Source organism: Pelophylax lessonae (genome assembly GCF_965119305.1).
Source record: "Pelophylax lessonae genome assembly, chromosome: 6".
Lineage (NCBI taxonomy): Eukaryota > Metazoa > Chordata > Amphibia > Anura > Ranidae > Pelophylax > Pelophylax lessonae.
The window spans coordinates 287,295,452-287,319,707 of NC_138773.1; the positions used below are offsets into that span (position 1 = coordinate 287,295,452).

General features: G+C 42.8%; 1 protein-coding gene across 1 annotated transcript in view; it reads right to left on the reverse strand.

Moving 5' to 3' along the window:
• ARHGAP15 (Rho GTPase activating protein 15) overlaps positions 1-24,256 on the reverse strand; it is a 944,276-nt gene that overhangs the window by 910,253 nt on the left and 9,767 nt on the right. The window contains exon 3 of the mRNA XM_082262169.1: positions 8,589-8,738. Coding sequence (XP_082118295.1) covers positions 8,589-8,678 — 90 coding nt within the window. The 5' untranslated portion in view covers positions 8,679-8,738. The remainder of the gene's footprint in view (positions 1-8,588; positions 8,739-24,256) is intronic.

Consider the following 24,256-nt stretch of genomic DNA (forward strand, 5'->3'; position numbering starts at 1 on the left):
GTGCATATTTATAGCACTGATTACTGTAGTAATGTCACTGGTACCCCCAAAAGTGTCAAAAATGTCAGTCAAGGGTCCGATCTGTCCGCCTCAATGTCGCAGTCCCGCAAAAAAAATTGCAGATCGCCGCCATTACTAGTTAAGAAAAAAACAATAAAAATGACATAAATTTCCCATAGTTAGTAGCTGCGATAACTTTTGCGCAAACCAATCAAAATATGCTTATTTCTATTTTTTTTTTACCAAAAATATGTAGCAGAAAAGAAATTGGCCTAAAATGTTAAAAAAATTTGATTTTTAAATTTTTTTGGGGGGAATTTCATATAAAAAAATTTTAAAAATATTGTTATTTTTTCAAAATTGTCGCTCTTTTTTTGTTTATAGCGCAAAAAGTAAAAATTGCACAGGTGATCAAATACCACCAAAAGAAAGCTCTATTTGTGGGGAAAAAATGGACATCAATTTAATTTGGGTACAGCATCACATGACTGCGCAATTGTCCGTTAAAGTAACGCAGCGCCGAATCGCAAAATATGGCCTGGTCAGGAATGGGGTAAAATCTTCCGGTCTTAAAGTGGTTAAAAATAGGCTCATTGAGAATTTTCTTATCAAAGACATGTAGCTAAATACATTTTGGCCTAAATATATGACAAAAATTGAATATATTGGATATTTTTTAACTGTCAAAGTAGAAAAATATTGTTATTTTTTCAAAATTGTCGCATTTTTTTATTAATATCGCAAAAAATGAAAAGTGCAGAGGTGATCAAATACCACCAAAAGAAAGCTCTGTTTGTGGGAAAAAAAGGACGTAAATTTTGTTTGGGTACGGCGTTGCATGACCGCGCAATTGTCAGTTAAAGTCGCACAGTGTCGAATCGCAAAAAGTGGCCCAGACGTAAAGCAGGAAAATCCTCCGGTGGTAAAGTGGTTAAAATGGTTGTAAACCTCTGAAATGAACAAATGAACAAATCATACTGATATTCGTGTTGATTTACTAAAGGGAAAAGGACTATGCACTTTGCAAAGTGCAGATGCTCCAGAGCTTAGTAAATGAGCAGAAATACTGCTAAGTTCCATCATCCAATCACGTACAAGTAAAAATGCTGTATTTTTATTTTTCTTGCACATGATTGGGTATTCTTTGCAAAGTGAAGCCTTACCACATTTACTAAGCTCTGGAGCAACTGCACTTGCAGATGGCAACTGCACTTTGCAAAGTGCACAGTCTATTTGCTTTAGTAAATCAACCTTCCTCTGTTATCTGTATGAGTCACATCTGACAGTTTTTTCAGACACCGAAGATGACCCACTCCCACTGCTAGCACACAGCGAGTAATTGACAGCCTTAGATGTGCCTTTTTTCAGTGAGATTGTGCAGTGGGGGGTTCTTTGCCTTCATTAGGGTCTCAGATCACACTCAGCTCTATGCTGTGCAGTGTGTGACATCAGATCCCTGCCCCCTGCCTCCTAGAAGCTGAGAAATTCCATCTAAACTGTGTACTTTGGAAACCTGTGGAGGAGAGAAGGTTGCAGAAAGACATGTACAGCTTATGTAGGGGGATTTAGCACTCAGTACACCCATACCAAGGTTTATGATCACTTTAAAGCCAGATTCACACCTTTTCAATGGGCCTCCAGTGGTTGGAGGCACTTATACCATAGGTAGACTTTAGAGCCTGTTGGCCTAATCCTTGTATTTGTTATGGAGAAGAGGAAAGGATCCAAATGACACAAGAAGCTGGCACCATCTAAGTGTAGATGATTTATTAAAGGAGAGAGTTAAAAAACAAAATCTCACTGCATTAAACAAGATGTAGAGCATATTGAACTCCGAGGGCAAGACATCTGTGAAGAGACCACTAACTGCAGAGCTCGGCAAGAAAGCTACTGGGATCTGCAAAGTGGCGCTGGGGAGTTGCTGGAGAGAACCATTGCTCAGCTATTGGGCTGGAACACAAACATCTCAGATAGACCAACAGCTTCTGAGTAGTGTTCCAGGCATCGGGAAGGATCAGCTCCCCTCGGGATGCTTCAGCTTACATCAACAATGACTTCAACACATCTAAGGGAGCGTGGCTACGTATTCGGGGCATTAGGCATTTTATTAGGTCATCTACACTTAGATGGTGGCATCCTCTTGTGTTTTTTTTTTATTATATGCAATAGGTTACCTAAGACCTGAATTATAAGTAGCAGCAGCCATTGTCCTGGAGTCCCTGGAGTTTATTTATCTATCTGAACATAGACCACTTTTTGACGGGTTCGTCAGCACAGGAGCTTTATATATTCCTTTTAAGCATGCAAGTGTGCTAATATAACCATTGGATGAGTGTCTCAACAAGTTCTTGCATTCAGGCCATTCGTTGGAGTAGCTATCTCCCTTGCCCTTATACTGAGTAAGATATTTACTATCAGTTCACTTAGGGAAATATTCACTAGCTATAGACATGGCATGAGACTGTGGTCAGTTGACTGTATTGTGCAACCATTGTAGTATAACTATGCACTCCTATGCACACACATTGCATACACTTCTGCTACTGGGGAAAATCCATTCTTGACAGCTGATTTTTGCAACAAGATTGATCCACCCAACATGTTTTTTTTTTTTTTTCGCCGTGTTGGAAGTAATTAACAAACACAAATCATTTCCCAATATACCAGTTATCATGTGGATCAGACAACAATCATCTTTTGTCTATGGGTAACACTTGCACCACCTGACCTTCATATTCTGCCATTACATCAGCTTTATTAGTAATTAGAATATTAAAAGATTTATTGCAGGCATCAACATGTAAGATCTATTGTACATTACGTTATTTTTGATCACTGTCTGTGCCCTAACATTTTGCTCTAATAATCCACAGAACAGACACATGCATTTCATATATTCTTTGTAAAAACGTTTATGCAAACCTTGTGATACATAGTTTTTTTTTAGCCATAATGCATTCTCTGCATTAAGGTGAAAAACTTTAATGTCACCGCCACCGCCCCCCCCCCCCCCACCCCACTTAAATAGTTGCTTTACCCATTCTCAATCCAGTGCTATACCCATCTGCAGCAGTGCTGCCCTTCTCTCCTCTCTTCTCACAGGAGGCTTTGCAACAGTTTTAGCCATTGGCTCCTGCTGCTGTCAATCAAATCCTGTGAGAAGGGAGTGGGGGCAGAGCTGAGCCGCACTGATTGTGTCAATAGATTCAAACAGTGCGGCTCAGGATTGAGCCTGTACAAGTGCTGTGGGGCACTCAGAGAACTGGAGGAGCCCAGACCCAAGAAAAGTAGGATCTGGGTTGCTCTGTGCAAAACTATTGCACAGAGCAGGTAAGTATGGCATTTGTTATTTTGGAAAAAACTTTTACAATCACTTTAAATATAACTAAAGGCAAAACTTTTTTTTAGCATTGGATAGAGTAGAGAGGGATTAGAACACCTGATAAGGTTGTATTGCTGTATGTGCCCCAGTTAGGGAGATACGCCCACTTTATAGGGGGTTGATCCTCACTATTCCTGTTTTGGGACAACCCTAAATTAGGGATTTTCTTTTACTTTAAGTGACAACAGTAAACAGGACAATATGGGGTTGATTTCATTAATCTCCATACCTGACTATGTTTTGCCATGGATAGGTAGGCCCCTTCTGTACACCACCTAACGGTTCGTCCCTTACTCCCTGTCACTTCCTGCACCTTTCCACCCCTCCCCTTGCCCCCTTCCTACTCTTCCCTCACTCTTTCTTTACCCCCTTCTTCCCTTCTCCCCTCTTCCCCCCCTCTCTCACCTCCCCCTCCTCACCTCCCCCATCCCCTGTCCTGTTTTCCTACTTGTCACACCTTGGTCACTGCCTTCCACTAGCTATCTTGACATGTGTCCCTGCTTTGCATTACCCAGGACCGGGACTTCCGCGACTACGGTGTTGGTCCCCCGACACAGCGTGTTCCCCTCAGGGGGCGTCGGGGTTTGGGGGGCCGACCCAAAAGGTGGAAACATCACCTATCATACACCCCAGTCTCCTACGACTATAAGGACACTTTCCTCTCCATGACCATACGTTGACGAATGTGCTTTTGGTAGACTTACTGTGATGCCTTACCCTTATCTATTGTTTTATTTTATGCTGTATTGTTTCCATTTTGTTTATTCTATGCACTAAGATGTCTGACTTGCTTCAAACCTGTGCATGTTGTGATTTACACACCTGTTTTGATTACCATGTATTGCATATACCTTCAATAAAAAGTGTTGGACAAAAATATGGGGTTGATTTACTAAAGGCAAATAGACTGTGCACTTTGCAAAAGGGCAGTTTCACTCTGAAAGTGCAGTTGCTTTAGAGCTTAATAAATGAGGTAAAGTTTCCCTTTACAAAGAATATCTAATCACATGTAAGTAAAACAAAAATAACAGCATTTTTGCTTGCACAAAATTGGATGATGGAAGTCATCAGAGCTTCAGATATTCCATTGCTAAGCTCTGGAGCAAATGCTCTTGCAAAGTGCACAGTCTATTTGCCTTTAGTAAATGTTTAGTAAATGTTGTCACCGAAATTAAAAGAAAATCCCTAATTTAGGGTTGTCCCAAAACAGGAATAGTGGGGATCTCTTACAATTGAGACACTGGTTCTGGTAACACTGGTGACACTCCAATATTCCCTCACATTGGAGGGATTGCCTCTGATTTCCTGTTTTGGCTATGGGACAGGAAATGAAGGGAAATCTCCCCAATGGGACCCAATGGCAAAAAAAAACCTTACAGTGGTTATAACCTTCCCTTACTCTATCCAAAATGAAAAAAAAAAAAAGTTTTGTCTTTAGTTCTACTTAACTAATAAATGAGTTTAAAAGGGATAAAGAGAGGCTTGATTTAAACCTATATTTACAGATGAGTAAACCAGTTTATATGAGTTTGGAGGATGCATGACTACTCAAACCCATTCACTCAACAAACTGGTGAAGTGATTCTAAGGACCACATACCCATATCCCAGAATGTACAGCTACCCCCTACGCAGAAATATTTTTTCCTATCAGGGCAGTGAAATCATAGGGAGTGGGATTTCTTGACCTGTAACCACTTTGTCAATATAAGAGGGGTCTCCATTGAAGCCAGTGGTGAACAGAGCTCCATGGTGAAGAAAAGAAAAGGCTGTACTCCAACGAAACACAGACTTTCTAGAGAAACCTCTTCCTAGCTCAATTGGGGTCTTTGCACAGACCCCAAGTGAGCTAGGAAGAGGTTCATTGGATCAATTTACTAATTTAATATTGGAACAGCCTAAATATTCTCACAAGAGGAACACATTATAGCCCTAGTGAACTATCAATTGAGTATTGTTCTGTGGTTTATTCATAGTTATTTGTATGGACTTCAAATAATATATACAAAAAATAAGCTTATTACTACTTGAGCTTAATATTAATTTCCTCAAGCTTTGAGATAGTTAATTCCCCAGAATGTAACCAAAGTCAAGTCTCCAAAGAAAACATGTACCACCTTTATCACTGAAAAGCTAAGTTCGAAGTCTAGCAACATTTTCACAGCATATGTTTTTCTCCTAATTCTAGGCGCTATTTCATTCTAGGTATACATTAAAGAAAAAACTCCCCAGACCCCCCCCCCAGACCCCCTGAAAAAACTGGGGTCAAATGAGACTGCATCCACCAAAAACGCACGAAAATCGCACGGTGGGACTTTAAATGAAGCACCAGCCTGTAGGCAGGGTGCCTCCATCCCTAGTTGCATAGACAATGTGGGCTATGTGGGACTTTAAATAAGACACCGGCAGGTATGCCCAGCGTCTCCATCCCTGTATCGGAAAAAACGTATTGAAAAGGATTTTTGGTGGATGCAGTCTAATTTGACCCCAGTTTTTTCATATACAGGGATGGAGACCATAGCATGACCTGCTTGTCTCATGTAAAGTCCCAAATACTTTATGAAATTAGGGATGGAGGCACTGAGCTATACAGGCAAACTGCCTCATATAAAGTCCCAATCTGTGTTTTACACTGCATCCGCCAAGGGATTGGAGGTGTATGCTTCTCAGCTGGTCGTTTTCAGTTTGTACCATCTTAAGAACATTGCTAATAGAGCATTGAGATACCATACCAGTCGTGGATGGAAGTGGGTGGGGGAAGTTTGGGCTGCTCCCTCCCACCTGCTTCCTATCCACCCATTAGCAACCATGTGCTCCCAGAGTGGAGACACTTACATTTAAAAGTGTTAGGGACTGCAGATATAACAGGGTGCCGTGTCGTGGCTCTGCAGCTTACATATGCGTTTGCAAATGCGTGTCAACTAAACCCCTGTTCTTTATGTATATTGAGACAGGTCTACTTGGTTGGTGGCAGACTGGAGGGTGAGTACATCAGACTGGGGGCTGGCTGGCTTCCATGCACCTCTTTAATCCTTTTCAATTCGAGCTCTCCCCCCTCACCCACACACACACTCGGGTGCCTGGCTACCTCTTTCCAGTGGCATTTGTAATTTAAGTTTGTTATATCCTTGCTGCAGACATCTTGTCCGTCAACGACTGTGCCTGCAAAGTAACCTATCCATTGACTTGAATGAGCTGTACCTGAAACATGCTGTTATCCCACGATACAACACAAAGACCTGTACTGGCTTCTCTAACAGACTCACTTATCTTGAGAGCTATGATATACCATCAAGTATAAAAAAACGTAAAGCTGAAGTACCATATGAATCAGGCATTTTGTCCAATTTATTTCTCACAGTGGAAAGAGACATCCCACTAAACTGCTTAAACAACATTCCTGGCATGACTTTAAAGTGTTTTTTACTTTAGGTCATGCCTGTACCCTTGGATTAAAGTCCTCTTTAGGTCTATGGGGAGTTACTGTGGCGGTGTAGCACAAAATTCCAGCAGCATGGCTGTAAATACCAGAAAAATTTGCCATTGGAAACCTGGGTGGGGAGAGGGGTTTCTGGTTTAAATAGGTTAGGTGGCTAAGGAGGAGGAGAGCTGGTGAGTTCTTTTTTTAGTACTAAGCCCAAGAAAAAAATTATAACCACCATTATATCTAGTTCAACTTTACATTTGTGTTGCACCATCATAATTTACCAACTACAATTCATAAACACTTGGTTTTTCCACATTTTATCAATGCAGCCTGGAGTCGTATTCCAGACTTATGGCCACAACAACATGCACCAGCCATACTTATGTGGCTGGTCAGATTGAATTACATACAGAGAATGGAGGATATAATCTCCTCCAATAAGGGTACTCATAATAAATACTGGTGGACATGGCTCCACTGGATTGAGTTCATCTCCACCTCCTAGTATATTCAATAATCTTCATTACTTAAAAAAAGCCTCTGATTGTTATGCAGAGTGGTAAGTGACTTAGGATGGTGGGGAATAGAATCTATTTCTCCTCCTCCTCTCTTTCTCATACCTCTCTTTCTATCTTTTCCTATACTTGATTCCATGTCTGTTTGGCCTTCTCACTCACCCATGTGGGGCCCAGCCTTTCCCTAGACCCCCTGATCTTCCCCTCCTTCAGTTATTAAAGTAGAAGAGGTCTTTTGGTCAAAATATAGTTATAGTCAGCCTCATGTCATCTGGAGAGCTGGAGGCCCTTGTACATCATGGTAATGTGTTTAAGTGGAAGTATAAATGGTCCCTAATATTCTTTCTTGGTCCTGTAACACTGTAATTGTCATTATACCAGTATAAATGTGAAAAGCTCCAAGTCAAAGATATAAAAAACAATTATCCAGCTGCAGTCACTAAACTCACTGTGGAGTGTGCAAAGAAACAAAATGTGTATGACCGCATACGCCTCATAGCTATGAAGCCTTCCTTTCTGTTTTTTTGTAAAAATGGATTTCACCATTTTTTTTGCACTTATTGCACTTAAATGTGGACATTAAGGACTTATTTTTTTGATTATCTGGAGTTAGGAATAATTCCTATGGACACATTGTTAGTGAACTGAGCTGCACAATATTTTGAAACTAAATATTTTGTTGATACATTTTATAAAGTATTATTCTAAGACCTGTGTTAGGTAGTTTAAGGGTCCTTTCACACGGCCGCTCCGTGTGCCCGCATATCATCCCATCCATTTGCTGATGATATGCGGACATAATGTAAGTATATGACATTGCGGATGTCAGCGGATGACACCGCTGACATCCGATTTTCTTCCTTTCAGTTCTGTTCCGTTTTTTGGAACGGAATAGAACCCTATTTTTTCATCCGTGTAAAAAACGGAAAGGAAGGAAAATCGGATGGGATGATATGCGGGCACACGGAGCGGATGACACAAATGTCATCCGCTCCGTGAAAAAAAAAAAAAAAAAGTCCCGCAGCGGACTAAAGCAGCGGAGTGGCCGTGTGAAAGAAGCCTAACACTTGATTTTTTGAGCGCGGTCATGCACATATTTGTTTCTTTGTCGTAATATTGGTGACTGGTTTGTACCCATTGTGTTTGCCTTGCTCATAAATATAGGATTTATAAAAAAACTTAAAAAATACAGTACATAATATAATACTGTAAATCAGTAATAGACCTTATTTATTAAACCATATTAGTGGTTTGGCCTCTCTTACCTGCTTGCTAATTTCTCCGGGATCAATGATGACCATCGACTTGGACTGGCTCAGTCGCTCGTGTTGAGCATTTGGGCTCTTTATTCTCATCTGGATGACTTCTGAGTTCTTCACATTTGAAAGTGTCTCTTCAGAGGTCTCAGGTAATGCCTTCAAAATACATATTTTGCAATAAATTAAAATGAGTGAAAGTGGATCTAAACATAAATAGGGAATATTTGCTATGATACAGGGAACATTTAGAAATGTCAATTGTAGCCTAAGCAGTAGCCTGAAAAAAAAAATACCTTTTGTTTCGAATTTCTAGGAGTGATCCTCTTGGTATGAGTGTGCTTAAGTACTCTTTTGTCTACAACCTAATAGGTGGTGAATTGAGCTGGGATTTTTTTCTGTTTTTGTCTCACATGTGTTGCCCTTCCATGTGCTCTTTTCTATTAAGGCCAGTTATAGGTGGGGACAGGGGCCATTTTGTTTGCTCTTGGTCTTTTCCCTGGAGAAATTCAGTTCAGCCTGAAGGACTTGCTGCCCTCCAGGGCAGTGCTGCCATGTGCTTGCTGTTTGGGAGGCCTCCATTGGGCGACCTGAGGGCCTGGATGCTGAAGTTACAGAGAACTAAGGGGCTGTCTTCTAAAGATCTAATCTGGTATCACTGGAGTAAGGTGTTGCCTTGAAGTTGGAATTTGGTAACCAGCTTTCCATGGATATGTTGTGAGTACAGACTGCAAAGAGATCATACAGTCTTTTGGGCTGCTGCCACTCCTCTTGTGCTAGCAGGTCAGCTGTGTGCTTACTAAAGGATATATTGGCTGGTGACTAGGGATGATCGAACGGTTCGGGTCAACCATCAGTTCGACCCGAACATTATCTGTTCAAGGTTTGGCCGAATTTAGAACTTTTTGCTGAAAAAGTTTGGAATTCGGCAACCAGAACCGACCAAAATGCAGTGGGACAGGAAATGGGCTTTAAAGGCCCATGATTGGACCAGAACCATTAGCAAAAGCCAATTGAGGGGGCAGGAGAATGCTAGGAATGTGATTGGAGTGACTAGGGGGTCCCTAGGCCAATCATTAGTGAATACGCCCCCCAGTATATATAAGTGACCTAATACAAACAATATTTTTTTTTATGGTTCTGAACATGCTACAGAGCTGAAACTTCACAGGTACACTTTTTAGACCCCCCAGACACTAAATCCAAAGAATTTTTTTTTTTAATTTTTTCAATAATTGGCTCTCTATCAAAAATTACAATTTTTAAGAACTTTTTTTGTGTGATTAATAGTCCCTGGGGTATGACCCAAAACCCTAGGCACTTTTTAGGGGCATTTATTGGGTTTTAGGGCTTCAAAATGGTGTTTTTTGATTACCGAAGTTCGGGTCCCATTGATTTCAATGGGGTTCTGAAATCCGGGCCAAACTTTCGGGAAGTTCGGATGTTCTGGCCGGACCGAACTTTTGAAAAGTTCGATGATCCCTACTGGTGACCTGAAGAGCTTAGTTTTATCAGATTCCTTGTGAAGGGACTATGCTCTTTTTGCTTTAAAGAAAGAAGCCAGCTTCTAACTGTTTTTACTACAAGCCAAGTCCAGTTTGCTATATGCAATGACTTTGCTACAGCTGTATAGAAAGATAACTGTCCTCAACTTGTACATAGTTTCTGCTTTTAGAGTATGCAACTCAATTCCCTCAGCCCTATCCAAGTTCTCCAAAAATAAATGCAACAAAAACAACACCCCTGGACTGGTTATTGGGGGGAAAAAAGTGGCTGAGATTGAGTGCCTGGCTGCGGGGCAATCCCTTAGGGAAGAACCTGGGCACATTTTCAGCTGCTCTTACAGGAGTAAGAGCTACATAAGTCTGTTGGTTTCAGGAGATTTGAAGTAAGATTTGGTTATGTCACTACTGCACTGCTCACTATTCACCTTGCTGGGGGCTCTGATATGAGGAAGCAAAACCCTGCCCATACCAGCAGCATAACTTCCCTATGCAGTTCAGAACAAGGAATGGTTATTTATGGAGAAAAGATCAACTGCTGGGAAACCACAGGCAATATTGGACACAAGTACAGCTTTCTGCATGATTTTTTACAGGCATGGCTTCCAAAGTTCAGTTCCTCTTTAAGCACTTTTATTGTGAGTAGAAAATGCAGCATTTTACCATATAAAGTAAATGCAACAATTATAATATTTCTTTAAAAAAAATCTAGCCAACAACTGCTAATTCTTTCCTAGGATCAATACACCAGTGCATACAGTGAAACACATCTAGGCATGTCTAATTTTACTAACTGTTTGGTGCCATTTTCCCTGCAAAATCACATTTGTTAATGTAAATCTCTGGAGGGTGCAGAGGAGAGATGCCAGTACGGCACATGAATGATTACAACTTTAGCACCCTCAGTGAACAAAGTAGGTAAAATTAGTTTGGCTCCTCTGTATGCAGAACTGCTGGGGTTAATTTATTTGTGTTAGTGTGCTGAGCTCCAATTGATGGGTCTCTGTTACCTCCCCCTGGCTTCCAGAACCTGCTAGATAGTTCTAGAACTTAGAGGGTGGAAGAACAGAGACTAAGCCTGGATAATTATGGAGTCTTCTCCAGTCCCTGGGTAGCTAAGGCCCATTAGATGGGGAGCCTGGCCATGTGGAGACAGAGTCCAGGGTCCAGTTGCCTGAAGAGGACCCCTGTGCTGGGGGGCTCTGCCTCTGGGCAAAAGACAGGACAGGAGAAAGCCAGAGAGAAAGTGAGGGAGGGTGAGAGGGAGAGAGAGCTGAAGACTCACACCCCCTTTCCAGCCTCAGCTACGGTTAGCTGGAGCTACCCTGGCAGTCAGGAGCTGGGCCTGTTCAGCAGGAAGCCTGTGCAGCAGCCATCTGGACTTCTGGACTATCTAAAGAGGGACTTAGTAGTTAGTAACTTTCATTCTTCGGCATCCCATGCTTCCCTTCCCTATCCAAGTTATAACCCCCTAAATAAACAAAAAACACCAAAAAATATCCTGGACTGGTTCCTGAAGTCTGTGTGAATGTTGCAAAAATTCCTATTGCCTGGCTGTTTTTCTAGGGGAGGACCCGAAAATCCAGTGGCCCTTATGGGATACATTGTATAAGTCTACATGAAGCAAATTAAATTCCTGAAACTAAGGGGCCAAGCCCAACCCCTGAAAAACAACTTCACACCATAATCCCCCCTCCACCAAATGATTTGGACCAGTGCGCAAAGCAAGGTCCATAAAGATATGGATGAGCGAGTTTGGCTTGGAGGAACTTGACTGGCCTGCACAAAGTCCTAACCTCAATCCGATAGAACACCTTTGGGAATAATTAGAGCGCAGACTGCGAGCCAGGTCTTCTAGTCCACATCAGTGCTTGACCTCATAGATGCACTTCTGGAAGAACAATCAAACATTCCCATAGACACACTCCTAAACCTTGTGGACAGCCTTCCCAGAAGAGTTTAAGCTGTTATAGCTGCAAAGGGTGGGCCAACTCAATATTAACCACTTAAGCCTCAGGCCTATTTTTGACACTTTTTGTTTACAAGTTAAAATCAGTATTTTTTGCTAGACTCTGGAGAATAAAATGGCGGTTATTGGAATATTTTTTGTCACGCTGTATTTGCGCAGCGGTCTTTCAAACGCCATTTTTTTTTTAAATTACGAAAAATCACATTTCACTGCAGTTAAAAAAACTAAACAGTAAAGTTAGCCCATTTTTTTTGTATATTGTGAAAGATGATGTTACGTCAAGTAAATAGATACCCAACATGTTACGGTTTAAAATTGTGCACACCCGTGGAATGGCGACAAACTACAGCCAATAGAAATCTCCATAGGCGATGCTTTAAAATTTTTTAACGGTTACCAGTTTAGAGTTAGAGTGTAACTCTTTTTTAAAAATTATTGCTCACGCTCTGGTGATCGCGCCGATACCTCACATGTGTGGTTTGAACAGTGATTTCATTCACGGCTCAACTTCCGTATACGTTTTCTTTCGTGCGCGAGCTAACGGCGACGGGGGCGGCTACATTTTTTATTTTTTTTCTATTTATTTATTTATTTATTTTTATTTTAACACAGGTTTTAAAAAAAAAAAAATCTGATCACTTTTTATTGCTGTCACAAGCAATGTAAACATCCCTTGTGAGAGCAATATGAAGTGACAGGTACTCCACTACACTACACTTCCATGTATTCAAAACACCGAAAACTGCATTTTTGAATACACTCACTTTTTGAATCTGCCGCCTTTAGCAGCCGAGCAACCCGGATGTGACGTCATGGACGCCGCCTCCAGGTTACATCATCGGAGACCTGATCGAAGCCGCATCCAACTTAGATCGGGACTCCATCCAGCCGGCGGATGGTGGGACAGGAGACCCGGGCAGAGCCGCGGAAGGCGGCGGGAGGGGGGGGGGGGGCATCCCCTCCCGCTCTCGCCGGAAAGCCAAACCGCCGGCTCTAAACAACGGTACTGAGATGATGCCTCTAGCTAGAGGCATCATCCCGGTATAACCACGCAAAGTCAGCCGACGTAGGGGTACGTCACTTTGCGGTAAGTGGTTAAACCCTACGGAGTAAGACTGGGATGCCATTAAAGTTCATGTGCATGTAAAGGCAGGTGTCCCAATACTTTTGGTAACATAGTGTATGTCCTGTTGAACCATGTACTTGTATGAGAAAGTATCCTGTTCTTTTTGTATTGCTTCCTTTGTGTGAAATCCCTGGTGTTCCTGCCAGTCCCTCTGCTTTCCTATCAAAAACTGATCACACTAGGCATGAAAACACATCCTGGTCAGTTCTCTAGCTATGCTGAATCTCAGTCTGCTCTCCTCCAATGATCAGACTTGTACTGATAACCCCCACCCCTGACACAGCCATTCACTGGGATGACCAGTGTACTGCTGTTTCTCTAACTTCAGCTCTCTGAGCTGAGAACAGAGGGCATATGATCATGTAATTAAAGAGGTTGTACACTCGTTCAAAAAAATTTTTTTTTTCTTACAACCTGCAAGAGAAAGACATAATGAGCTAGTATGCATCGCATACTAGCTCATTATGAAATACTTACCTTAGAACGAGCCCCCGCCGTGCCGCTCTCTTACCTGTATGACAAGCGACATGTTCAGTCGCCCGTCTTCCGGGATCGCGGCATCCAGCCATCTGATTGGCCGGAGCCGCGGTGACGTCACTCCCGCGCACGCGCGCGGGAGCCGACGGTCACGGCACGGGGCTCTGAAGGAACGGCACGATCAGCCGTTCCTTCAGAGCGCATGCGCCAGTGACGTCACTGGCTGCATTAAAGGTAAATATCTCCTAAACAGTACATGTTTAGGAGATATTTACAGTACCTATAGGTAAGCCTTATCATAGGCTTACCTATAGGTACAACTTCCTGAGGAGGGTTTACTTCCTCTTTAAAAAAGTATTTATATTGTTTTTTTTTTTGTTTTTTTCTTTTTTTTTTATCTATAAGCAAATGTTTTGCTTTTGTTTCTATTTTAAACTGAATGTGTTGTTTTACAAGTTTCACAGGTACAAGGCTAACCTGCACTTTAAATGCTTGTTAAGTCTAGTGGCAGAAGAATAAGGAGTAATACTTACCTAATTTCTTACTGTGACAGGCTCCATCCATCTGTGTAACCAGTCCCCTGAAGCTTTTCGCCTAAGTCCACTTTGGGGCCATTCACAACACAGGGCGTTAGAGAAAAAAGAAGAGGCCAAAGCAAACAAGATAAATTTAGGGAGGAAGTGCCCACCCCAGGGGTACGTTTTATAAGAATCCCAGAGTTCAGCTTGAATAAAGCAATGTGCTAATAATCTAACCAATAAAAAGTCAAAAACTAAAACAAATGGAAAATGTTCTGATGGAACATGAACTCTGATTGGTCAGTCCAGGATTCTGCACTCTGTCATTATCATTGCTTTCTCTGCTTCCTCATTAAATAATCCTGACGGCTTTATGCAGTTCCATCTGTGCTACCGTGCTCATTATTACAAAAGCCGCCCTGCCTTGTGTACAGGCTGAACACACTTTCCTGCACACATGGCTAAACTTTGTTAATTTCCTTCCTGAATTATTTATAACACGTGTCAGTCTTTCTTGTAACTCTGAGTACAACACAGAAAGTATCGCTGAGGGTCACTAAGCCCAGATGCCAAGCCATTCACAGGCCAGCGGTGTGCTAGTACCATCTGTTGGAATGATATCCTTTTTCCCCTATTTTTAGCTTCCTCTGACTTGGGTTTTTTTTTTAAATAAAAAATAAATAAACAAAAAAAAAACAAAGATCATGTGTTATAAACACTAGCTATTAGCAGCCAATCATATTTCAACTTTCATTAGTTTAGAGCAGTCAAGGTAGTGAAAGTTGCTTGCCGATTGGTTGCTAATGATGACTGCATTCTGCATAGGGTTCATTGCATGTTTAACCACTTGAGCACCAGAAGATTTTACCCCCTTCATGACCAGGCTAATTTTTGCTATTCGGCACTGCACTACTTTTTATCATTAGGTTTTTATTGGATTGTATAAAAGAAACAAATGACAGAAGAAAAGAGACAATGGTAAAAAGTCCATACATCATATAAGGATGGAGTAGTAGTAGTATCAAAATAGTATCATATGTGTTTTACAGTGTAGGGAGCCCCTTAAAACATAGCATGTAGGGACAATAATAAATCAAAGCAGAGTCATTGCAGCGTCTTTAGGGTGGGGGAGAGTAGGGAGAAAACACCTAAAAGGACATAGGAGGCTTCATGGCTTAAGATTTGTTTAACCACTTAAGCCCCGGAAGATTTTACCCCCTTTCTGACCAGGGGGTATTTTGCGATTCGGCACTGTGTGACTTTATCGGACAATTGCGCGGTCGTGCAACGCTGTACCTAAACGAATTTGACATCCTTTTTTTCCCAGAAACAGAGCTTTCTTTTGGTGGTATTTGATCACCTGTGCGATTTTTTGATCATGCGCTATAATCAAAAAAAGAGTGACAATTTTTCAAAAATAACAATATTTTTCAAATTTTTTATATGAAATTCCCCAATTTGGCCAATTTGTTGTCTGCTACCTATGTTTGGTAAAAAAAATCACAATAAACGTATTTTGATTGGTTTGATTGGTTTGCGCAAAAGTTATTGCGTTTACTAACTACGGGAAAGATTTTTGTCATTTTTGTTGTTTTTTTTTTAAACGAGTAATGGCGGCGATCTGCGATTTTTTTTTGCGGGACTGCAACATTGCGGCGGACAGATTGGACCCTTGACTGACATTTTTGACACTTTGGGGTTACCAGTGACATTACTACAGTAATCAGTGCTATATATATGCACTGTTACTGTAAAAATGACACTGGCAGGGAAGGGGTTAACTTTATTAGAGGTGCAGTGACTATGTATGTCCCTAGGGGCGTGCTTCTTACTGTGCAGGGATGTGGCTGTGTATGTAACAGCACAGATCAACGGTCCTACATAGCAGGACCGTTAGATCAGTGCTTTTACACAGGGAAGAATGACAGGCGGCTTTGTTTACATTAGCCGCCTGCCTTTCTCCCTTCACAGCGGACAATTGCGAGTGACCGGTGTCACACGCTCGGAGGTGTCCGTGAACGAGCCGAGGCGGGAGCGCGCCTCCGGCGGCGCGTGCCCGCTATTGGCTCCCAGGCTAGTGACCAACCGATACGTCACTTTGCCTGGCCGGGGCTGACAGCCGCAGTATTTGTACTTGCGGCGGTCGGCAACCGGTTAACCAAGTAATCCAGGGGCTTCATAATTTAGTAAAAAGAGGGTATTTGTCATTCCGAATGGCTAAAAGTGTTTCATTGGTAAAATTAGTCTTAATCCCTTTGCGCCTAAGGGTAAAACAAATCTCAATGCCTAAGCACAATTTAGCAACTTTGACATGTGCTAGAAAAACATGCTAGTACATATCATTGCCTACTTTGTGCATCCAGGTGGATTATACTTTATATCGAACATCTGACATACCTGCATAGAGCTCCCCCCTTGTTCCCTTTCTCTTGTCCCCTGACTCCTGCAAGTAAGATTATTATTGAAAGCTAAAAAATTTACACTTTCTTACCCTCGAACGTCTATATATTTTTTTAAGGACAAATTGGGCTTTCATTTGGTGGTAAATGGCAATGGCTATCTCCTGATCAAAGAAAAACTGGCCCAAAAAAGTAAAAAAAAAAACATTTTTTTAAAAATATGTAGCTGTATATTTCTTGGTACTACCATAACCTTACACCAAAGAACAACCCAAAATAAATTCTTCTGCTCCTGACGATCACAGTGATACCACATATGTGGGTGTTAGTTGTATGCAACAGTTTAAAGAACCCAGAGTCCTCAAATCATTCAACCCTCAGTTAAAGGGGAATGGTGGTGCTACTTTTAAGCATATCGCAGCTCCGTCCATATGACCAGGTACCTCAACAACGGAAAAACGTACAAATTAGTAATTGTAGAGATCACTCACAGGGAGGGTACTCTAGAGGAAAAGTTGTAAAGTGAGGACCATCAACGGTGCAAAATGACATAAAGTGTAAATTCCAAAAATTGTGGTAAAAAACAACCCAGACATCCAATGTAAAACACAAAATAATTTTTGTAATTTACACTTTATGCCAGCACTTTAATAAATGTTTGCATTTTACACCATTGATGGTCCTCACTTTACAACTTTTCCTCTAGAGTACCCTCCCTGTGGGGGATCGCTACAATTACTAGTTGTTGTATGTACCCTTATTGCAGCCCAAAAACAATAGTGCGCATTTTGCTTTTTTTTTTTTATCCTACCTAAAACACACTGACACAACTGGCACTGATACTTTTAAGAAAAAAAAAATGTGTCCAAAAAAAAATTACCCTGACCTTTGACCCAAACACTAACCCTGTTACTGACCTAGATCAAACCTTGATATATTTATTTTGTATTTTATTTTATTTTTTATTATTATTATTTATTTATTTATTTATTTTTTTGCACAATTTTTTTTCCCCTGCAAGGAGAAAGATACGATGTATCTCTCTCCTCCATTCACAGAGAAAGAAAACAGGGGGGCGGGCTGCATAGTGACTGATCTCTGTGATAGCCAATCAGAGGCTATCACAGCGTTTAAATGACTTGGAAACGGAAGTTCTGAGTCCCGATCATTAGTACAGGGCCCCGGGGCTTTACGGAATGCTCCCAGCACCAGAGATGTGAGCATACTAAATCTTTACTTGTAGGGAACTTCCCTATACTGGACTTTTTTTTTTTATATTACTAATGGTGGTGGGACTGCGAAAATGCGGCAGGCAATCTGACACGATCTGATGCTGGGGTGAACTGACTAACTGACGCTGACAACACCAATAACCACTTCAGCTCTGGAAGATTTACCCCCCTTCATGACCAGACCATTTTGTGTGACACAGCACTGCGTTATTTTAACTGAAAATTGCGCTTTCGTGCAACACTCTACTCAAATAAAATGTATGTCCTTTTTTTCCCCACAAACAGACCTTTCTTTTGGTGGTATTTGATCACCTCTGCAGTTTTTATTTTTTGCGCTACAAACAAAAAAATGCCGACAATGTTGATAAAAAAAAAAAATATATATATATAAATATATATTTTTTTTTTACTTTCTGCTAAATAAAAAAAATTAAAAAATCTAATTTCCACATCAATTTAGGCCAATATGTATTCTGCTACATATGTTTGGTAAAAAAAAATCCCAAAAAGCATATATTGATTGGTTTGCGCAAAAGTTATAGAGTCTGCGAACTATGGGATATATTTATGGAACTTTATTTATATTTTATTTTTTACTAGTAATGACGGCGATCAGCAACTTATAGCGAGACCACGATATTGCGGTGGACAAATTGCACACCTAACTAACACTTTTGACACTTTTTTGGGAACCAGTGACACCAATACAGTGCTAAAAATATGCACTCTCACTGTACTAACGACACTATATCTGCAGTGCAAGATCTAAGGCACTGCTGCCTCTGACTGTTAGAGGTTGATTTAATAAAGGCAAAATGATTGTTCACTTTGCAAAGTGCAGTTGCTCCAGAGCTTAGTAAATTAAGTAAAGCTTCACTTTGCAAAGAACACCCAATCCCGCGCAAGGAAAATAAAAAAAAATAGCATTTTTGCTTGCACGTGATTGGATGATGGAAGTCAGCAGAGCTTCTGCTCATTTACTAATCTCTGGAGCAACTGCACTTTGCAAACTGCACAGTCTATTTGCCTTTAGTAAATCAACCCCTTAGTCTCTGGAGATTTGAGTGAGATTTGGCGATGTCACTACTGCACCGATCAATGTTCTTCTTGCTGGAGGCTCTGACATGATGAAGCAAAAGCCCTGCCTCTACCAAGATGGGCCTCCACAAAGAGAGTACAGAACTAGACATGGTAAGTCAATACTGGGGAAAAGATCAGCTGCAAGGAGACTGCAGGTAATACCGGTGAAAGCTCAAACACACATGCCTTTCTCTGCAGCCTCAGCTGCACTGGACAGTGAATGAATGGGAAGTGCTCTGTGCTGAGCGGCTCCCTGTTCATTCACAAATGGAAGCATAGTAAACACATTTACTATGCTTCAGGCATGATTGAACACAGTGAGTGAGTATGTTCATTTAGAAAAGGAAGGGGCCAGTAAATGACATATTGATTAGCCCCTACCCCTACTCTCCATCCTGATTTCAAAATAATGGACGATCTCGAGGCACCCCATTCTAAAATGTAAAAAACTATTCTAATAGCTTTACACAATGCAGCAACATCCACATGTAGGACACCCAATATTAGAGGTGATTTATTCTTCCAAAGGAAATACTCTTTTGCACACTGGTACTGACTAGTATTCCAATGTCTCTCTTCTTTCTCAATTTTTCTCCATTAGTCAGCTAATGTCCCCCCAGTGCTGAGGGAGAGGGACAGAGGAGGGTCAAACAAGGAGTCTGTGGAGGCAACAGACATCCTCCTTGTTAACTGATGATGTCATTGGTTGTTAGTATGCCAGGGTCTACAAAGTCGTAATGGTGTATAATAAAAACCTGTGGCTTTGTACATCTAAAAGGCATGCTTCATTCACCTGCTGGGCCGGCTTGTATACAATTTTTGATCAATTTTTAGACATTTTGACGAGGCATCCCACCGTGCCTGGACACCCTGGCTGAAAAAGGCTGATGTAGCTGATGATATGTACAGTTCAGGCCCGGACTGGCCATAGGGCAGACCGGGCATATGCCCGGTGGGCCGAGGTCTCCACTCCGGGCGCATGATTGTCACTAGTGTGTCCCTCCGCTGAGTCCGCTCCGAAGCCGGTTGCCACTGGCCTCTCCGCGGCCGATTCCGCAGAGAGGGCCGCATTACCGGCCGCCAGTACCTCATATTCTTCTGGCAACCCGCCCTCCCCCCCGGGTATGTCCCCGACTCCCCGCCACTCGAGTCCCCACTCCGCACTGTGTCTCTGGGCTGGCAGCCGGGCTGATGCTCACTGCGGCCGGCTCCGCAGTCATCCAGTAGCTCAGGAGGGGTGGATCAGAGGTGACTGTGACTCACTGTGAAGGGGGTGGAGCTGCTTGTTGGGACGGGAAGAAGCAGGGGGAAGCCACTGACTGTTCCTTTCAGCGGCCGGGGAGGGGAGTCGGGCGCAGAGCGAGGAGCGGCGGGACAGGCGGCGGCTATAGACAAGTCCAGCAGCCTCCCCGGACACTCCTGACAGGTAATGGTGGCCCGTGTGAGAGGGCCGCACCTCAATGAGTGTGCAGTGTGTACAATGAGGGAGGCCCCGAGCATAGGGCGCCTCACCCCGGACTGGTACCAGGCCCCCGGAGTCCTCTGACAGACCTCTGCAGGATGGGAGAGCGGGGACTCAATGTAGCCAATCACAGCTCACTTTACAGGACAGCCGCATGCCGGCCTCTGGTTGCTATGGGTGACTGCATGGAGGGCTGTGAATGGAGAATTGAGGGGCCACAATCCAGAACACCTTTATGATGTATGTGTGGGGAGGGGATGGTGGTGAGGGCGCCTCCTATGGAGGGGATGGTGGTAAGGGTGCCTCTGGTGGTGAGGACGCCTCCTTTGGAGGGGATGGCGTTGAGGGCGCCTCCCCTGGAGTGGGTGGCGGTGAGGGCACGTCTTGTGGAGTGAGTGGAGGTGAGGGCACGTCCTGTGGAATGGGTGGAGGTGAGGGCACCTCCTGTGGTGTTGAGGGCATGTCCTGTGGAGTGGGTGGTGTTGAGGGAACCTCCTGTGGAGTGGGTGGTGGTGAGGGAACAGTGTTGGAGGCAACTCCTATGGATGGGATGGTGGTGAGGCCATCTGTAGGGACAACAATGTGGGGGCTTCAGTGACTGAGACAATAGCTTGGGCGCCTCTGTGGACGGGATGGTGGTGTGAATACCTCTAAGGATTGCAGCCTGGGCACCTGTATGAATGAGATGGTGGTGTTGTACTTGTAGGGAAGAGATGGTGGTGTGTATTCTAGGAAGGGCGGAGAGGGCAATTGTAGCGATAGTGTGTAGCTGTGGGTGGTTGTAGGGATGAGACAGTGCGGTGCTGGTCCACAGGGTGCCCCTCTGTGGACGGTACGTTGTTGGGGACCCCTCTGTGGACGGTACGTTGTTGGTAACCCCTCTGTGGACGGTACGGTGGTGTGGGAGCTAGAGATGTACCGAACGGTTCGCCGGCGAACGGTTCCCTGGCGAACTTCGAACTTTCGCGTTCGCCGCTGCGGGCGAACATATGCGATGTTCGGTCCGCCTCCTATACATCATCATTGAGGCAAACTTTGACCCTGAACATCACAGTCAGCAGACACATTCCAAGCCAATCAGCATACCTCCCTCCCACACCCTCCCACCTCCTATAAATAAGCAAGGGCAGCATCCATCTTAGATCATTTTTGTATTACTGAGAGCAGGGAAAGTGCTGGTGCTGCTGCTGCTGTTATAGCTGGGGACAGTTCCCGGTCTTGTTAGCCAGTGTTCTTGGTACACTCCTGCTGTAAGGACAGCACCCCAAAAAGCCCTTCCTAGGGCTGGTATTTGAGGTTTTTTTTGGAGATATATATATATATATATATATATATATATATATATATATATATATATCTATTGTCCCCAAAAGCCCTTTTGAGGGCTGGTATTTGTGTAATTTTTTTTGTTCTGTGATATATATATATATATATATATATATATATATATATATTGTCCCCAAAAGCCCTTTTGAGTAATTTTTTTTGTTCTGTGATATATATATATATATATATATATATATATATATATTGTCCCCAAAAGCCCCTTTGAGGGCTGGTATTTGAGTATTTTTTTATTTTTTTAATATATATATATATATATATATATATATATATATATATATATATATATATATATATATATATATATATATATATATATATATATATATATATATATGTGTGTAGCATGTCCAGAACCAAAAAAAAAAGATCATATAGGTGTAAAAGGGGTTCCCACCATCCCTGCTCTACTGAAAAAGTATCTTTTTTTTCTGGTTCTGGACATGCTACAGAGCTGAAACTTCACAGGTACACTTTTTAGACCCCCTAGACACTAAATCACACAAAAAAAGTTCTTAAAAATTGTCATTTTTGATAGAGAGCCAATTATTGGAAAACTTAAAAAAAAAAAACCCCAGATGCTAAATCCAAAGAAATTTTTTATTTTTATTTTTTTTTAATTTTTCCAATAATTGGCTCTCTATCAAAAAATTACAATTTTTAAGAACTTTTTTTTGTGTGATCCCTCTCCGGCATGCCACAGTCCAGGTGTTTGTCCCCTTTAAACAACTTTTCCATTACTATTGTGGCCAGAAAGAGTCCCTGTGGGTTTTAAAATTCGCCTGCCTATTAAAGTCTATGGCGGTTCGCAATGTTCGCCGGTTCGCGAACATTCGCCGATGTTCGCGTTCGCCGTTCGCGAACAGCGAATTTTATGTTCGCGACATCACTAGTGGGAGCCTCTGTTGACGATACATTGGTGTGGGGTGTTTGAGAACAGGATGGTGGTAAGAGCACCTCTTGGGATAGTATGGAGCTTCGAACGCCTCTAGGGATGGCAGTCTGGACACCTGTAAGGATAAGATGGTGTTGTGTTCTCCTGTAGGAACAGGACAATGGTGTGGGCGACTAGAGGGAAGGGATGATGGTGTGTGTGCACCTCAGGGGCTCGCAGTCTGGGCACCTGTAGGGATTGGATGGTGCTGTTGGCATCTATAGGGATTGGTTGAGATAGGGGTCCCCCTGTAGGGGGCTAGGGCCCTATCAATTGGATATGGGGGCCCGGCAGCTTGAAATTTTACTACGTGTGCAGGCAGTAAATATATATTTCTCTGTGGCTCCTAGGTTATTGATTGCAGTCGCACCGCAGACACCACCCAAGGTCTGCAAGGTAAGTGACTATGCCAGCCTGAATGCAAAAGTAATCCTTATTTTGACACAATTTTGATGTGTCTGTATGAGATTGGTAATTGTCTCTCTTTTACACACTGGCAGCAACAACTTAATTCAAATCAGGATTTCTTTTGCAAATAGGCTGGCCTGGCTAGCACTGGTGGCAGGCATAGTACTAGTCTAGTTTCAGAAGAAATTCTGATTTGAATAAAATTGTTGCTGCCAGTGCCAGCCTACCAGGGGCTGATCTGAGGTGTGAAGGTGCAGGAATTGGGGCTGATCTGAGGTGTGATAGTGCAGGAATTGGGGTGATCTGAGGTGTGATAGTGCAGGAATTGGGGTGATCTGATATGTGAATGTGCAGGAATTGGGGTGATCTGAGGTGTGATAGTGCAGGAATTGGGGTGATCTGAGGTGTGATAGTGCAGGAATTGGGGTGATCTGATGTGTAATAGTGCAGGAATTGGGACTGATCGGATTTGTGAACGTGCAAAGCTCACTTGATTTCTTACTATTATTCAAGCGGTTTACAGCAGTTACTTTATATGAAGTTGACAGTTGTTTTTTATGTATCTGGCACTCCCAATTTATTTGAAAACATTTTTCGGCACACTGTGCCCAAAAAGGTTGTCTACCCTTTGATTAGAGTAACCCTCATCTTGTGCTGCTTCATACTATTTTTAGGACTCAACCATCAAAACAGGATTTAAAGTAAGACAAAAAAAAAAACAGCATCATATGGCAGCTCTGATCCAGTGCCATCTTAAGAGCCTTACAGGCCCCCGGGGCCCTGGCGCCCCGAGAGAGAGGGAGAGAGAGGGAGAGAGAGAGGGAGAGAGAGAGAGAGAGGGAGAGATAGAGGGGGGGGGGAGAGAGCGAGAGAGGGAGAGGGAGAGAGAGAGAGGGAGAGAGAGGGGGAGAGAGAGATAGAGAGAGAGAGAGAGAGGGGGGAGAGAGAGAAGGGGGGGAGAGAGAGAGGGAGAGGGAGGGAGAGAGAGGGGGGAGAGGGAGAGAGGGGGAGAGAGAGTGAGAGAGAGAGAGGGAGAGAGAGAGAGAGGGGGGGAGAGAGAGAGAGGGAGAGAGAGAGAGGGAGAGAGAGGGGGGGAGAGGGAGAGAGGGAGAGGGAGAGGGAGAGGGAGAGAGAGAGAGAGAGAGAGAGAGGGAGAGGGAGAGAGAGAGAGAGAGAGAGAGGGGGGGGTGGGATAGAGGGAGAGGGAGAAAGAGAGAGAATAGGAT